Raw genomic sequence first — 17679 nt, forward strand, 5'->3', positions numbered from 1 at the left:
ATTAGACTAAGCAGTCCTGATATCAATTATAGATCCTTGCGATGTACTTAAAAAATCCTACTTTTTGCTTTATTATCTTGAGGTAAAAGTAATGTATGTAAATGCTTATTCATAAGTGTCAACAAAATTCTATTTGACTTTTTTGTAAGGAGAAAACTTAAGTGCGTTGCAGGGGTCTTTCCCTGACTCAGAGTCCTGTCAGCTGATGTGATTGCTCCCAGCTGTTTCCTCTCAGTGCTCCAGCTGGCAGGATGCACCTGATGGCATGAAGACCAGCAGATGGATCAGACATGGGGCAGAGTCCCTGCTCCTTTCCAAAATCCAGGAAATGAGCCTAGCTTAGAAGACAGAAACCCTGGGTTCTAGCTCCAACATTGTCACTAGGAAACTTTCTGTTCCTAAAGCAAGTTGATGAATCACTCTGCCTCAGTTTCCACATTTGCAAAAAGGCCTGTATACCTCTACATGGTGACTTGAGGATGAGACATTGTAGTATTGGGTGCATACTCAAATGTTTTAAAACATTCTGAAATGTTCTTTCATTGTGGAATAATTTAAAAATATAATCACAGTACTGTGTGAACTGATTTATTCCAGTTTGTGTGGTTGATCCAAGACTACAGAATGAAGCTCAGTTGCTTTGGAATTCAGTAGAGAGAACAGCGAAGCAAATAAGAGCTCTCCACGCTATTGTAGCTATGGAAATTTTTCAGAAATGCAGTAGGTGGCGCCCTCTGCTACATTAAGACAGTTGGCTATTGTTTATAAGAGAGATGAAGATGATGCAGAAACCTGCTTAGGGTTAAGTGTTTATTACAGTTTCATTATTAAGGACCACATTGGCTGAAGATGAGTGGACTGAAACAGTCATTTTACTTTTGAAAAAGAAGAGAAATAGGAGATGCCAGACAACAAAAGGGTTACAAGAAAGTGTTGGCTCAGAGGTTCCTTTATAAAATAAAAATAAACTGGTGCAAAAAACAAAGTTATAGTACAGGTACTTTGGAAAAGAAGAGTATTTACCATATGAAATTTCACTGTATGAAATTAAGTAAAAGTCTTAAGAGAGGCTCAAGATTTTTTTTCTGATGAGCAGATGATTAGGATCTAGGAATTTTTCGGAAAACACAGTTGATGATTTATTAGAATGCACAGCCTTTACAACAGCACCTGAAGATCATGTCCTGTCAGTGACTTGTCTGTTAGTGAGAGCCTGTTTCTGATTTATCAACTACATCTACATCTTGGGGATCTTGCTTCAAGTTGAGAGAAACAATGGCGTATCCTTTCTGAGCTTAGAACAAGATGTCTGTCTCCTTTCCTTCAAAATAAAATGGCTTGCCTGACCATAAAATGTTTGATGTATGCATGTTTTCAGAGATATCAAGATGTTTGAAATCACAGGAACATTATAGGCTGTGAGTAGTAGAGCACCAAATAAGTTTAAGATCAGGAGTATAAAGGCCAACTGCCTTGAACTCTGCCAAGCGTAAGTAATTGTTTTGTGGTAATTTATGGTAAAGAAAACAGAGGAAGCAGTACCCTCCCATATTCGGCAGAGATACCAGACTAAATGATGAAAGTTGGTGAGAGAAAGAAAGTTAATTGCATACCTCCTGTGTGCCAGGCAAGGAGCTTTCATGTGCAATGTATTACGTACTTTGCTTTGGGTATCTTTGTGCAAAAAAAGATTATTTTCAGTTTTGCTGTTAGTAGCTATGTGGTAGCTGGTTTTTCAGCTATGTCAATGCTGGTTTTTCAGAATAGTTTAGTAAGAGACAGGGTTAGGCCATATTTGTGAGTCTTACCCCTTAAGACAGATTGAGAACATATTGATAATTTACTGGCTTCATGATTCTCCCTTATCATAGAAGCACAGTCTCTCAAAGGAATCTTAAGGGTTTTTTTTTTTTGTTTGTGTTTTTTTTTTTGTTTTTTTTTTTGAGAATTTGACTACCCAGACGGGAGATACGTCTTTCTGTTTGGGGGATTTCCCAGAGAGCTTAATCAATTGCATGGCTTAATCTGAGCATTTACTGGAGTTACTTCATCTAATGGTTTTAATAGCCTTGGGAAAGTAAGCCTCAACCACCAGTAAATTTCCAAACATGACGCACTGGTTAAACAGAATACCACAGGATCATTTCCCTTCTAAAGTTCCTATCTATTGGTATCTATCAACCAAAACAAAGGGCCTGTGTTTTGAGTGACCAGATGTGTCTCCCCCCTCCCTAAATACCACCAGTCTGATGTAAAATAATCCAAGGGAAAAAGACTAAGAGTCTAACAAGAGGGCATTTAAAGTTACTTTTAGGTTTTATTTAAGTTTCTTTTCATGTTGGAAAATACCATGTGGTAAGTTGATGTTTTCATTTTTCATGACAGAGAATTAGAGAAGAGAAAGAAGTGGAAGCAGACAAACTCTTGGTTGAGACTCTGAGTGGTCTGGGTTTGCTTTCTGAATGTCATCCCCTGGCATTACAGTTTATCCTCGGTGTGATTCTTTAATGCATGGCAACTTTTCCAACTTATTTTTCCTTCAGGTCGACGGATGAGACATTCAGCCTGGCTGAAGAAACGTGCAGTTCTAATCCAGCCATAGTTCGGAGGAAGAAGATTGCTATAAGCATCATTTTCTCTCTGTGTGAGAAAGAAGAAGCACAAAGGAATTTCCAGGACTTCTTTTTTTCTCATTTTCCCCTGTTTGAATCTCACATGAACAGGCTGAAGAGTGCCATTGAGAAGGTAATAAGAATGTAGTTCTAGTGTCAAATAGAGAAGTGATTATGGGGCTTTAAGGTGGTAGCATCTCATCGTTTATGTATCCGATCACTTTTTTAGAGAAGTTAAATCATCCACAACAGTAATAGACCCTTAGGCAGGTTGATATCAGATATCAGATACTAGAGTATTTTAGGAAAGGAGATCACTGCTTCCTGATGCCTTAAGTCATTACCACACTGAATGTTTTGGCTATAATACTATTTTATTAATAAAAGCCCAGTAGTAGACAGTTAGAAAGGAATTTCTTCTCAGAGAGTAATTTAGTTTGTTTTCTCTTCCACAAAGGCCATGATCTCCTGCAGGAAGATAGCAGAATCAAGTCTCCGTGTCCAGTTCTATGTCAGCCGTCTGATGGAAGCTCTGGGAGAATTCAGGTACATTGACAGTGTCTGGCAAATTCCAGAGGGTAAATTGATAAATGGCGGTAGCAGCAGCAGCCATGGATCTAGGGATCATAGAAACCATCACTTGGAAGAATTGCGGGGCCTGCAATTATTACCCACTTTAGCAACTCCTTCCCTCAAGATGGAAATCAAGACCAACCAGAGCAAAAAGTTTAGGTCACTCAGCACCGTGTAATCCACACTGCTGCCTGTCATCCAGTCTTTGATTGCTTTTAACAGGATGAATGGAGAAAACTAATGTTTAGGTGTTCATTACAAGCCTGTTCATTATTTCATGTCATCCTCACGAAAGCCTTAGGAGTAAGCACTGTTAACTAGCCCCATTTTACAGATGTGGAAACATGGGTTCAGGGCTGTTTATCCACAGCGTAGCTGAGAGAGTGTATATGTCAGGGATATAGACCTTCCAGTCTGCCAGGATGAGGATGATCCTTGCTTATACCCAGTGTCCTCTCGTAAGTGTTCTGGTCTGAACACCAAATTGTATGATCACCCTGGTGTATCGTCACTGTCAGTTTTTCATTCATGATCTTTGTACTCTAGAGCTCCTATAGTCTTTGCTCCTAATATCTGGGTAAGAAGGTGTAGTGTAGTGGATGGGGTTCTCCTTCACCGTGCTGAGCTGGGGTTCTCACACCATTTCTTTGAGCCAGTTTCAATGGGGAGTGGAATCACATTCCAAATGGGTCATGAGCTAATGAGTTAAACTGTTATTCTGTAGCTGAAGGATAAAAATATTTTACAGTTCTTAGAATTTTGAACATTTTTTTGATGCTTAATGTGAATTCTATAATGCTTCTTTGAGCAAAATCCCCAGTAGTTTTGAACCCTGGGTTATGTATAAAGTACTCAGGTAACACATCAGTGATTATCTGGTGGTTAACGTTAAGACCTAAGTCATATAGTTGAGAAATAGTGTGAAGTTGTGCTAGTTTAAGGAAAGTATTAATTTTTCAGAGGTCAGGAATCTGAAAGTACAGAACCAGAGAGCCTCACTTGTTCATAGACACGTCTTATTCTCATTTCAGCAATCTTCCCCTCCAGAAATGGTGACAAAGTAAAGTGTTAGCAGTTGGAGACCTTAGTTTTTGTAAATAAATCCCAGTTCATGTGACTGTCACTTGTCATTGCTACCTAACTTAGGCAAATGTATTTTGGCCAAGGTGGAAGTCTAGTGTGTCTCAATTCTTTTAGGCGCATGGCTAGAAATCACGTCAGAGTATGTCTCAGCTCTCTTTATTTGGAGTGAATGTACTCTCCAGTGGAGATCCTAAGCTAAGTTAGTGTATTCTTTGGAAAAACACTTGTGAGTCATGAGCTTGCAATAGAGCCCTTGGTACCAGGTGTTGGGAGACCTGAAGTCTCATCCTGACCTTGTTCAATGTTGTATGCAAGTAACTTAATTTCTCTAGACCTGTTTCTGAATCTATAAAGTGATAGAGCTGTATTAGTCAGTTTTGCTAATAGCTTATAGTTCTAAGAATTTGATTCTGTAGGTCCATATAAAAACTCAGTATATATTAGAGCGAAGAAGAGGCACTTAATGTAGTTTTTCCATCTGAAATGAGTAGAGTGCTTTGGTTTAGAGAACTAAAGCACCAACTAGAAATTGGGAGTGTTGAGTTGTCTTTGGTCACATTTTATTTTTTAAAGATTTTATTTTATTTGAGAGAGAAAGAGCATGAGAGGGGTAAGGATCAGAAGGAGAAGCAGGCTCCCCTGCCGAGCAGGGAGCCCTATGCGGGACTTGATCCTGGGACTCCGGGATCGTGATCCGAGCTGAAGGCAGATGCTTAACCAATTGAGTCACCCAGGTGCCTGCCTTTGGTCACATTTTTGATAGAGCATATACTTTTTTCTTCCTTTATTTCTTTACTATAAAAACAGCTGTCGGGACGCCTGGGTGGCTCAGTTGGTTAAGCATCTGCCTTCGGCTCAGGTCATTAGCCCCGCATCGGGCTCCCAGCTCAGCGGGGAGCCTGCTTCTCCCTCTCCCACTCCCCCTGCTTGTGCTCGCTCACTTTCTCTGACAAATAAATAATTAAAATCTTAAAAAAAGATAGCCATAAAGTTCAGTACTAGGCACTGTGAAAATAAATTGCTTTAAAAATGAATATTTTATATCAAGGGTTAGTATACCTTTTCTATAAAGGGCCTCTGTCATAGCTCCTCAACTTTGCCGTTCACAAAAGCAGCGACAGATAATGTGTAGACGGATGAGCATAGCTGCATTCCAACAAAATGTTATTTACAAGAAAGGTGGTGGTCAGATTTGGCTTGTGGATCATAGTTGGCTGATCCCTGACTTATATACTGTTTGAATCCCTAAGGGCTGCATAGATTCAGATTATTGTTTTCTTCTTTATTCCTTTATGCAGAGAATATCGAAAATGATATCTGTGACAGTTTTGTGTATCCCTTCTCTTTTCTGTAGAGGAACGATCTGGAACTTATACTCTGTTCCAAGGATAGCTGAACCTGTATGGCTTACCATGATGTCCAGCACTTTGGAAAAAACCCAGCTCTGCCAGCGCTTTCTCAAGGAGTTTACACTTCTGATAGAACAGATCAGCAAAAACCAGTAAGCGTCAGCTCTCCGGGGCCTTGGCTGCAGCTTCTGTGGCCAGTGGATGTGCTACACGTGACATGCTGCTTCCTGCATTGACTCATCTCGTGTTTTCTTCCATTTCTCCAAGGTTTTTTGCTGCCTTACTGACTGCAGTGTTAACCTACCACCTGGCCTGGGTCCCGACCGTCATGCCTGTTGATCACCCTCCCATTAAAGCCTCAGAGAAACGCACCTCTCAGTCCGTGAACACACTGGCCAAAACACATCCATATAATCCTCTCTGGGCACAGCTGGGTTAGTACCTAATTTGGCTATTCAGAGTCTCTATGGGATGGAATGGAGAAAATGCTCGAGTTTTTTGTGGATATTGGCTCTCCATCCCGGTGATTCAGAAGTTGTCATTGGGCGGACAGAGAGTAGGAGATTGGCCCACAGATTCTAGTTATGAGTCTCTACGTTCCTCTCCTTCCCGCTGCCGGCAGCTTTGTTCGGCTCTGCTGAAGCATTAGTTAACCAGCGGCAACTCAGCCCACAGCAGCGTTTCTTAAGCTTGGCATCATTGATGTTTGGACCAGATAATTCTTTGGGGGTGGGGTGGGAGGTGGGGGTGGGGACTGTCTTGTGCACTTGTGCATTGTGGGATGTTTAGGAGCATCACTGGCCTCTGTTCACCAGCTCCCGGTGAAAACCCCCCTTCAGAGTTGTGACAGTCAAAAATGTCTCCAGACGTTGTTCTTGGGCAGCAAGACACTCCTGGCTGAGAACCACTATTCTGCAGGATGGACTCGATAGGAAAAAAATAGAAAAAAGAAAGTAGTGCACTATAATTTTACTACCTTTATAATTTTAGATTAAGTTAGGAACCTTGTCTTTCTCTACACTGCTTCCTTGCAATCAGTTGGTGGTGTCTGTTTCCTTACAGCTTCGTACTTAGGCATGGCATAGGATCGCCTAATGCTTTGGCATAGTTGGTTATGGAATTTGGGACTTGTGACATCAAAGTGGCCTATTTGGCTTCATGTGCAGAACAGGTCTACTGTGGGACCTCTCCCTCATCAGAGTGACAAAGTTATACTTGGTACTCACTGTGATCCAGATCCTGTGCTAGATGCCAGGGATACGGAGGTGGCAGATTTGTATTCAGACGATCTCAAAACATCCTGCCTACTCCTTTGATAGGAGTGTGTAGAAGGATGCAAGAGAGAGACAGTATGGTATGAAGGGGACGAGCATGGGAGCCGGAGCCCGACTACATAGATCAGATCCAGTCTCCATGGAGACTGTGTGTTAAATCTGTTTGCCTTAACTCTGTGTGCCTCAGTTTCTTCGTCTGTAAAATGGGATGATAGTAGTTCATGGTTGCTGTGGGAATTAGTTCTGTGTAGAGTACTTTTGTCATTTATACTGCTGGTGAAAATACTGACATTAGAGGGGCACCAGGAGACAGAGTGAGGGGATGGAGGGGATTTTCAAGGAGAGCATCCTTGCAGAAATGTTAAAAGGACACTTTCAGAAGTACAGACTAGGAGGCGCACTCTAATCTTAGAAAACAGCGTGTTATAATAACAATAATGAAAGCTGACACTGTGAGCAAGGCATTGTTTTTAGTGCTTTTTACGTGTGTTAACTAATTAGATTCTCATTCCAAACCTATTACTATTGTCCTCATATTATAGATAATAAAGATGTCTTGCCTTTGTGTCCTGCATGTAAGAAAGAGAAAACATGTCTCACAGATAGGGAGATAATAGGTACATGTTAAATGAATTGATTAAAGAATTTATGGATGTTAAGAACAGATTTAACACAACCAGTCAGTACTGAGCTCAGAAAAGAACTCAGAGCGTGCCTCACTCTGGGTTATACAGTTTTGGGGAGAACGGAGCATTGTTGTTCTTGTTATGGAACAATAGTCTTTTTTTTTTTTTTAAGGTTTTTTTATTTATTTGAGAGAGAGAGCACATGAGAGGGGTAAGGGTCAGAGGGAGATGCAGACTCCCTGCTGAGCAGGGAGCCCGATGCAGGACTCGATCCTGGGACTCCAGGATCATGACCTGAGCCGAAGGCAGTTGCTTAACCAACTGAGCCACCCAGGCGTCCTGGAACGACAGTCTTAAAAAAATGTAGTATCATAAAGTGGCAAAGGGAAGGGGTCTTGATATTAAGGAAACGTGGTGTTTCATGCTGCCTGGTCGCCCATTTAAAAACAATGTTAAGGGGCGCCTGGGTGGCTCAGATGGTTGAGCGTCTGCCTTCGGCTCGGGTCATGGTCCCAGGGTCCTGGGATCGAGCCCCACATCTGTCTCCCTGCTCCGCGGGAAGCCAGGTTCTCCCTCTCCCACTCCCCCTGCTTGTGTTCCCTTTCTCGCTGTCTCTCTCTCTGTCAAATAAATAAATAAAATCTTTAAAAAAAAAATGATTTAAAAACAATGTTAATTAAGCAGTTTGCCCTTAATTAGATAAATGTATTTATAATTAGACATGCTTCTCATTTGAAATTTAACTAATTGAGAGCCATTAATTCCCGGTGTTAAGTATAACAAGGCCAAGTCCCTTCCCATGGGCTTACAGTCATGTAGTAGATCATGTATTATTTTTTTTAAATGATTTTATTTATTTATTTATTAAACAGAGCATGAGCACACTCACTCATGAATGGAGGGGGAGGAGCAGAGGGAGAGAGAATCCCAAGCAGACTCCCCACTGAGCTCCAAGCCCAACATAGGGCTCAGTCTCATGACCCTGGGATCATGATCTGAGCTGAAATCAAGAGTAGAACGCTTAACCACCTGAGCCACCCAGGTATCCCAGTAGGTCAAGTATTATTGAAAGTCTCCAGTCCTCCCTGCCTCAGACAATCCAGCTGGGGTCTGGCTGTTGACAGAGCAGTTTGAGAGGGGCTAAGACCCTAGCACAGATTCATATGATAACTTCGTAAAGCCAAATGTAAATGACGGTTGAGTTTCCATTATTACAGAAAATCAAGCAGCTTCAGTAATTTGACAGGGAGCCATTTCCAGTTATTATTATTTTCATTAAATATTTACCAAGTCGCAGTAAATATAAATTTCTGGGAATATACAGCGATGTGGATGTAATTTTAATCCAGGTTCCTAAGTAGTGAAAGGGCTTTATCTTGAATTATTTCAAAGGCTTACCTGAGGGCTTGCCAGGACCGGTACCACTGCTGTGCCCACGTCTGCCTGGCTCCCTGGCACTCCCAGGGAAGGGAGGAGAGAAGCTGGAAGCAGCTAGCCCTTGAGCCCTTTCACACTCTCCTAGGCTTACTCCTCACCTCTGCCTCACTCTACACATGGGCTTTCTAAACGGATCACTAGCCATTGGGTTGTGGAAGCAATTTAGTGGGTCAAAAAAGCATTTAGAAGGGTCAATATAGTAGAAAACATCAGTGACACATACACTGTTTTATAAAATGTTTCTTTCAGAGGGTGAGTGAGGCTGCAGTATAAATGCATTTCTCTCTCGGGATGGGTAGGCGTAGTTTGAAAGCCACTTTCTTTCACCACTGATTGAAGGAGTTCCATGTGGGTCTCTTTTATGACACTAATGACCTCAAGAATTTGTGGAAATGAAAAGCAGCTTTTCTCCTCATAAAACATTTGGGATCGTCGGTTTAAATTAATACCAGTAAAAATGTCTGAAATTTCTTCATTTTCTTTTCTCCTAAAGTTTAAATTGTATTTTTCAGAATGCAGGGGAATTAGACTACAAATCAATAGAAAAAAAAATGATAGGGAGAAAATTCCTACCTGCTCAGAAGTTAAACAACCCATTTAAATAAAACCCAAAAGCCAAAGAAGATTTCACAAGAGAAATTAGAAGATAATTTGAACCCAGTAATAATAAAGATACAATAAATTACCATGTGTGGGATTGGGGAAACACTGGGAACTTCATAGCATACACACATTTATTAGAAGGTCATCTAGGAGTAAGTGGCCTTTTAAAAATTTTGTCTCTGTTTCTCCCTCTGTCTCTTTCTGCCTCCATATTCCCCCCCTCCCCCCCTCTCCGTTTGCCACCTGCTCTTCACAGTGCTCCTAAATTCTCAGTTTCTCAGCTTTCTGGTTTCTGTCTTTTCACCGTCTTCTCGATACTTTTTCTCTTGCCCCTCTCCGTCCCCCTCAGTAGGTGTCCCCGTCACTGCTTCGCATACCTCGTCCACCTCTTTCTGCTTCTCTCAGGTTCTCCGCTGTCAGTGCCTCTCCACCGCCCACCTCATCTCTTTCTCCTTCTGACCCTTTTCAAGGTCTTGCCCTCCTCCTCCTGGACTCCTCTCTCTGTTCTCTGGGCCGGCTCTGTCTCTTCCTCTGCCTGCTCTTCGCTCCTTCTCGCTCCTTCCCGCTCCTTCCTGCTGGTGCCCTTTTGTCTCCTTCCCTTCAGGTCCCTCCTCTCCCCACACCCAGCGCCCTTCCTGCTTCCCTGCACACTCTGCCTTCAGCCTCTCTCTTTCACCTGCAGATAACTCTTTTCACCCCTTTTTTTCCCCTCCGTCTTCCTCTCATTTTCTCTCTTTTTTAAAAGTTATTTCTTAAAGATTTTATTTATTTATTTGTGAAAGAGAACTCACAGGGCAGGCAGAGGGAGAAGCAGGCTCCCCACTGAGCAAGGAGCCCAGTGCAGGGACTTGATCCCAGATCCCAGGACCCTGGGATCATGATCTGAGCCGAAGGCAGAACTAAGCCACCCAGGTGTCCCTTAAATTTATATTTTAAATTGTGGTTTTAAAAAAAGCCCAGATCATAACATTTGCCATCTTAACCATTTCTAAGTTCAGTAGTGTTGTCTCTTCTCACTGTTGTGCAACTTCTTCATTTTGTAAAATTATACTCATGAAAACCAAGGAATTTACTTTAAAATTAGTAGCTTTGTCAGCCCAGGGACTCAAATAATTGTCTTCCAGTTCAGGATCCTGCAAATCTTTAGTATTATAGATCTATTATTTTAATGATACATTATTTTATGAAGGTTGACCCTAAAATAAAGGCACGGTTTCCACACACATTGCTGTCATTACTTTATATAGTTTAAATAATTATAAATTATATTTTTAATAGCATTCCTTGTTTTTTTTCCATTTATGAGAATTAAAATGTACAAAGCAGATGTTAACTGCATTGCTGAAAAATAATATTGTCATTCTGAGTGGCCTTTCTTTCCTCTGTGGTTTTTTTGTACCAGGTTTCAGATACATAGTGGTGATCTTCTTTATTAGCATTGAGACTGATTGAACAAGCATGCCCCATGGAGTCCTGAGATGACCATGACAACTTGCAGCAATAAGCAGTCAGGAAAGTTTTCTCAAACAGAAGTACTCATCCTAGCATCAGACGATAGTCCTGAGCTATTCTTTTGAATTCTTGACTTGTCAGTTGTAAAAGCCTCAAAGATAAAGCCCTGTTAGTCTGTACTCTTTTTTTATAGAGAGGATCCTTTAAAGTCAGCTGTGTTCTGCCCTTTGTATGTCATCAGGAGCAGTAGCCTTACACTAGGGAGTACTTCCTGATGGTTCCCATCACTTTCTCGTCTTAATTTATCGATTTAATTAGTTTTATCTAGTATATGCCCTTATAAAAATGCATTCCCTCCTCTCCAGATGCATTCCTCAGATGAGTTCTAACTTCCTGAGTTCTTATGTATAACTGTACCCTTGTACCTCCTCTCCTTTATTTAGTATCTTTTCAAGTTTTGATTTACTTCAGCCTTCTGATTATTCCCATAACGGTTTCTAACTCAGGGTTGGTTATACAGAGACACAAACACGTAGCATTGTGCCTACACAGTCAGTAAATGTTGGCTTTTTGTTATAATTGTCAGTGTTATTATCAAAGTATCAAATGTACAACTTACCAAATGTAATAAGCAGATTATAAAATGCGATAATTTCAATAGGCACTTAAATACTTTCCATGAAAAGCTTACACTGCTGGGCTCATCGACACATTTGCCCTTATTTGGCCTTCTTCCACCTTTAAACTAAAGTTTTGTGGTTCATTAGGTAGTTTTTAATCAGCTTGTCAGGATATAACTTATGGGACATATTTTCATCCAGTAGAATTTTCATGTGAAGTAATAGGAAATAGATTCATTTTTCATGACTAAGTGATTTCTTCTTGTTAATCAGATTGATTCTAGTTGGTGTGTGGTGTGTGTGTGTATTAAGGGAATTCTGAGCAGGCCATGTCATTATTGATTCACTGCAGTTTTGTTCATAGATCCCTGAACTTGGATTTTACCCTGAGGCCTATTGTCCTGGGATTCTTCTGGGGGGGGAAAAAAAATCTCATCATTCTAATTTCTTAAGATACAGTATTTGAGTTGGCCCCATGTTGAGGCTGCTGGCTTTAGTGGGAGCTGGCCAGCCCAGTGAGCGGCCTGGGAAGACCTGACAAGCACAGGGAGGGCTGTGTACAACAGTTGCACCCGTGCCCCGAGAGTGGTGGGCCTCAGCCTTCCTAGGCACACTTCCCATTAGAGAGGCAAAACTAAAACATGGGCATTACTAGGGATGACCTTTTTGCCTCAGTTAGGTGTGTGAAGAAGCAGCTCTAATTTGAGAGTGTAAGTCGTCTGTCCGTCTCTCATGAAAGCCGACATACCCATGACATGTCTTGCCCCAGACGACTTTGTCTTTGTGTCTCTTTTGCTCTCTAGGTGATCTTTACGGAGCTATTGGCTCTCCAGTGAGGCTGACTCGCACCGTCGTGGTGGGGAAGCAGAAGGATTTGGTCCAGCGCATACTTTATGTCCTCACCTACTTTCTCCGTTGCTCTGAGCTGCAAGAGAACCAGCTGACCTGGAGTGGGAGTCACGGTGAAGGTGACCAGGTGTTAAATGGGAGCAACATCACCACAGCCTTGGAGAGGGGAGAGGTAGAGGAGTCTGAGTATGTGGTGGTCACGGTGAGAAGTGAGCCTGCTCTCCTTCCCCCTCTCCTGCCACCTGCTATGGCCGAGGGAAGGAGCCCCAGGCCTGAGGGGCTGGGTGTGTCCCCAGAGGCCACTGACGTTAGAGACCTATGTTCCAAACCTGACAAAGAAGGACACAGAAGGCCAGAGCAGAGTTCTCAGGCCTGCAGCATGGGATTCCAAGAGCCGGCCTTGGACAACTCCTGGAAACCTCAGGGCACGTTTTGTGGGGAGGAAGAAAGTGAAAATGCAGCGCCACGAGGTGGCTCTTCAAGACTCTCCAGCTGTGAGGGGCTGGGGGCAGGAGTGAAGATCAGCCAGCAGACTGTCAGTGAGGACGTGGAAGGGGAGATGCCTAAGAAACTCGCAGACCGGTCAGCAGCCTGGCCTTGCCCTGACAGACATTCCTGGGAGAAACCCCCCGTAGAGAAGGTCACTTTCCAAATTGGAAGTTCTGTATCTCCGGAGTCTGACTTTGAAAGCCACACACAAAAAATGGAGAAGCAGCTAACGGCCTGTAGACAATATCCAGAGTTAGCCTGCCATCCCTTGGCTAAGTCCAGGACGGCCGCTGACATGCCCCAGGACCCGCAGGTTTCTAGGTGCTCCTTCACACCTGGCTTCCAGAAGAATGTCCACTGTCCTCAGAGTCCATCTTGTGAGAAGGATGAAGGTGCATTTGAGAGGGATTTTGCTGAGGACAGAGGCATGAAAACCGAGGTTGTAGCAGATGCTGCTGGGCAGCTCGACCCGTCTGCTGACTCACTGGCACCTGACTGCATTGCGGCAGGAATTGGAATGAGGATGCCGGAGAAAACAAGACGTTTGCATTTGAAGGATGCAGAAGGACCTTTGCTACAGCCTGTTCCAAGCAGGTGTGCACAGCAGGACTCTGGTTTCTCGGGCACTGCAGATGTCCCCTGTGGGGATGCCAACAGGAAGGCCAACTTCAGGTTGGAAGGAGACATTCCCAGAAACGAAAGCTCAGATAGCGCTCTTGGAGACAGTGACGAGGAAGCGTGTGCTTCAGCCTCGCTGAATCTGGAGCACAGTGATGACCGGACTGAAGGGTCCTTGGAAGTGGAGCTGCCTCTGCCAAGGTAACACTGGCAGGTTGGGAAGCCGAGGGAACTGGGTTTGAATACTGTTTTCCCGACATCACCCGCATGGGCACATGAGGTACTGTCAGCCGTTTCACACATAATGGCTTTTTTTCCTCTGAGTATGAGCAGTGTTACCAACCCAATGCACACGGCTTCAAGCCCGCGCTTTCTCCCAGGATGATCAGTGGCCCTGGTTAGTGCATCTGAGCTCTCTAAGTGAGGAGGCAACTTGTTGCCTTTGCAACTCTTGTGACATTTTGGGAAGCTAAAGGATACCGTGGAGGTCGTGGTGGTGGGGAGCAGGGATTTTAATTTTCTGTCATTGGAGTGGAAGTTAGATGGCTGGCAGCAGATGCCTTGCATAGGAGTGGTGGATTACCCTCACCATGTGGTGGATTACCCTCACCATGTGGCTTCTCTCCTGCAGGTCAGAGCAGCAGGAAGTGGTTGGGAAACAACACCTCTTCCTTAACACTCCATCAGGTTGATTATTTGGTCTGTGATGACTGAAAGCAGTAATTACAGGTTTCTTCTGTTCTTCTGCACTGTCATGGGCACCACCCTGTGCAGATGTGTCGAGTTCCTAAAGCCAGGTTTTTGGCAAGATTCCCCCCCCCCCCCCCCCGCCCCAGCCCCAGTAGACTTTCTCTTTCTTCACTCTCTTGACGCAGACCACCTGGTAGATGTTTGATATGAGGTTCAAGAACAAACTCATAACTGGCCATCAGAATACTGTTTTTTCTACCCTTCCATCCCCCCCCAAAAAGGGGGGGTGTCTTTTTTTCTCTTCCAGCCCCCTTCCTTTTCCCACTTCGATGATCCACTTCCGGGAGGATTGGTGAAATGGACCACCCTGAATCAATTTTTCTTACTGTGTTCCTAGGGTTTTTGTTCCAGTTGCAATGCAAGAAGGGAGTACATTTTTAATTGTGTATTCTAATGGACTGATATTGTTTTAGGTCTCAGAGCATCAGCAACCCAAATGTAAGAAACTTTGGCCGCTCACTTCTGGCAGGTTATTGCCCCACGTACATGCCTGATCTGGTGCTTCATGGGACCAGCAGCGACGAGAAGCTGAAGCAGTGTCTGGTGGCCGATCTGGTCCACACAGTCCATGTAAGTGATCCCAGCTTGGAGCCCCTGGCTGCTGACAAGATGTCAGCCAGGGTCTTGACCAGCAACAGGTGTTTAAACTGAAGAGTATGTAATTACGGGATTGTTTCTAGCGATGCGGGCAAGGGCTGGTGAAGTCCCCGGGGGTTAACGACAGCTGGAAGCTATGAACACACCTGGGCCTGAAGAACAAGTGGGGTGCAGTGGCATCGGAGCTGTGGAGAGCTGGGGCTGGAAGAGGGGCTGGGCCACCTGGCAACCCAAGCACTGAGGAGCTCTTCTGTCCTTCCCATTGGCTGAGCCCAGGTGGAAGCCAGAGAGCAAGGTCAAAACTGATGCAGACCCGAGGTCCGCAGAGGTCAGCCTCCTGGGGCCGGCACAGGACAGAGAAGGGCAGAGAGTGGATCTGGAGGGCACATAGGCTGGGCAAAATAGAATAAACAGCACAGATGGTGGCAATTATATGCCGTCACGGGGAGGACCGAAGAGATGTCGCATATGGTTTGCTTTTTATCCGATCCTTACAAGTTCCTAAGAGTAATTTATTTTAACTGATTTGTCATTAAGTTCGCTTTGATGGCTGCACGAGGATGACTGTATAAAGATTAACAAGTCTTACTGGAAAATTGCCTCGTGGCTGCCGTTAAGTGCTTTTCCGCTATCTGCAGCGTGACAGGAACTGAGCAGTTAAGGAAACTGTGTCAGTCTGATGGGCCTGTTTTTAATTGAGCTGCTATTGGGCAGATGTGCAAAAATAGATGTGCATTGGAAACATATTGTGACTTGTGCAATAGGGAAAGTCCTCACTGCATTAAGAAAATTGGAATTTGGCTTCTTACCTACCTCCTTACCCAACAAGTATTTTGTGAGAGGTGGAGCAGAAGGCACTGTATGTTATCTTTGGCCCTGAGGATCTCCTCTGTGAAGACTAAACATGCATCAGACACAGGCTAAACAGGCCGAAGGTATTTGTGTGAAATGGGAAGAAGAGCTTAGTAGTGAAGCAGATGTCCTCATAAACCCCCCTGAATGGGGAGGGAGAAGAGATGGGGAAGGGGTGCTTGGAAGCTGGGAAGGCCAGTCCAGTGTATACATTTATACCCAAACATTCCTAACCCCACCCTGCTTTGTGGTCGGACACCACCCCTCACCAGGATATTCCAGGAATGAAGCTATGAAGTTGCTTTCTTCTCTTGTAAAGAATGTCATAACATTTTATTTTCATAGTTGTAATGAACACTGTATCCTTGTTTATCATTTCAGAGGTCCCTACGTCAGTAACATTAGAATAAGAACAGTGTCCTCATTGTGTGATACTATGTAGGTTGTCTTAAACCATGGAAGTCTCAGTGATGTTAGAGACTCGCATACATTTTGTAGCCATTAGTAGTATTAAGGCAGGGAAGTAGAGGCCTTCTTTTCCTTTTCTGTCAGTGATCTATGTGTTTATAACCATATGTGCAAAACCTGTGGGGTTTTTCTTTTTGTTCTGCTGTCGTTTGGTAAGAATATTGGCATTATGGGGCGCCTGGGTGGCTCAGTTGGTTAAGCGTCCAACTCTTGGTTTCAGCTCAGGTCATGATCTCAGGGTCATGGGATTGAGCCCTGCCCTGCTTTGGGCTCCCTGCTCAGCGGGGAGTCAGCTTCCTCCTCCTCCCTCTCCCTCTGCCCCTCCACCCCACCCCTGCTTGTACTCTTTCTTTCTCTTGCTATCAAATAAATAGATAAAATCTTCTTGAAAAGAAAAAAAAAAGAACATTGGTGTTCTTGCTTGTTGGACCCTATGAAGCCCTGTGTTCTGCTTCGGACAGAGGTGCCAGGAGATCGAGTGTGAACTAGGGCAGGTTGTCTTCAGTACCATTGATCTTACCAGCTTGGGGGTGGGGATGGGGGTGGGGGGGTTGTTGCCCAAATGCCCTGGACTTGCTCACTTACCTCTATGGAAATATCATTAATTGATTTATAACCTTCCTTGAACTTATTTGTAAAACCATTTATGACTTTTTTTAGTATTTTCCATAGGCTGACAATTTCCAGTTTTTTGTATATTAGGTTTTAATGGTGACCATTGAGCTCTATAATTCTTATATCTGAAAAAAACAATCCATGTTTCCTCTATTAGTACTCTTAAAGATTTTTCATATATCATTTTCCCTTCCTTTCAGAAGTAGTGTTTTCACACTGTAGGCTTTTCTCATTTCTTTAGACTATGCAATCACCCTGAGATCAAAATTTATTAAGCGTAATAACCTATATTGTGTCAAATTGTGGGTACATCCAAAGTGCAGCCATGCATGGGTGTTAATAGGATATTGCAAAGGGTTCATAAAAACATCTTTGGAAATTTAATACATTCAGAATGTATCCAATTAGCATTAGTAGATTTCTAATTTCACTTGGCACATTTATTATAATGGATTTTGCTTTTGAAGTAGTGTTCCATTTAAACTGCCTCTCAGATTGGGACTCTGGTCTGTGACAGTGTTTAAATAAAAATAACCTTACTTTCAACGGCCATTTACACATATTTGTTGAAAAATAAATTAGGGTTTTTTTTTTTAAACATTCTATTGAATTTACTGCTCTATAAAGTTTAGTAATTATTTAAATTCTTGAGTATGTTGCCAGAGAAGAAAGCAAAGATCCAAGAACAAAAATACATGACCACAGTTAGAGCTGAAATAATAATTTGTTGAGAAAGAAGAGATTGGGATAAATTGCTTTACTCAATTTGCTTTCAAAAACCTATTTTTTGGGTGTTAATAATTTTTAGTGTT

The 17679-nt window shown here is 43.1% G+C and overlaps 1 protein-coding gene across 5 annotated transcripts in view; it reads left to right on the forward strand.

Moving 5' to 3' along the window:
* Nucleotides 1-17679, forward strand: part of FNIP2 (folliculin interacting protein 2) — a 138314-nt gene that overhangs the window by 99333 nt on the left and 21302 nt on the right. For all 5 annotated transcript variants that reach the window (XM_025874383.2, XM_025874385.2, XM_025874382.2 and 2 more), the window contains 6 exons: nucleotides 2544-2745; nucleotides 3070-3158; nucleotides 5623-5769; nucleotides 5885-6051; nucleotides 12433-13786; nucleotides 14749-14905. In XM_025874383.2, the coding sequence (XP_025730168.1) occupies nucleotides 2544-2745; nucleotides 3070-3158; nucleotides 5623-5769; nucleotides 5885-6051; nucleotides 12433-13786; nucleotides 14749-14905 (2116 nt within the window). The remainder of the gene's footprint in view (nucleotides 1-2543; nucleotides 2746-3069; nucleotides 3159-5622; nucleotides 5770-5884; nucleotides 6052-12432; nucleotides 13787-14748; nucleotides 14906-17679) is intronic.

The sequence above is a fragment of the Callorhinus ursinus genome, unplaced genomic scaffold, assembly GCF_003265705.2.
Source record: "Callorhinus ursinus isolate GAN/ISIS: 27379988/994484 unplaced genomic scaffold, GSC_fseal_2.0 scaffold4, whole genome shotgun sequence".
NCBI lineage: Eukaryota > Metazoa > Chordata > Mammalia > Carnivora > Otariidae > Callorhinus > Callorhinus ursinus.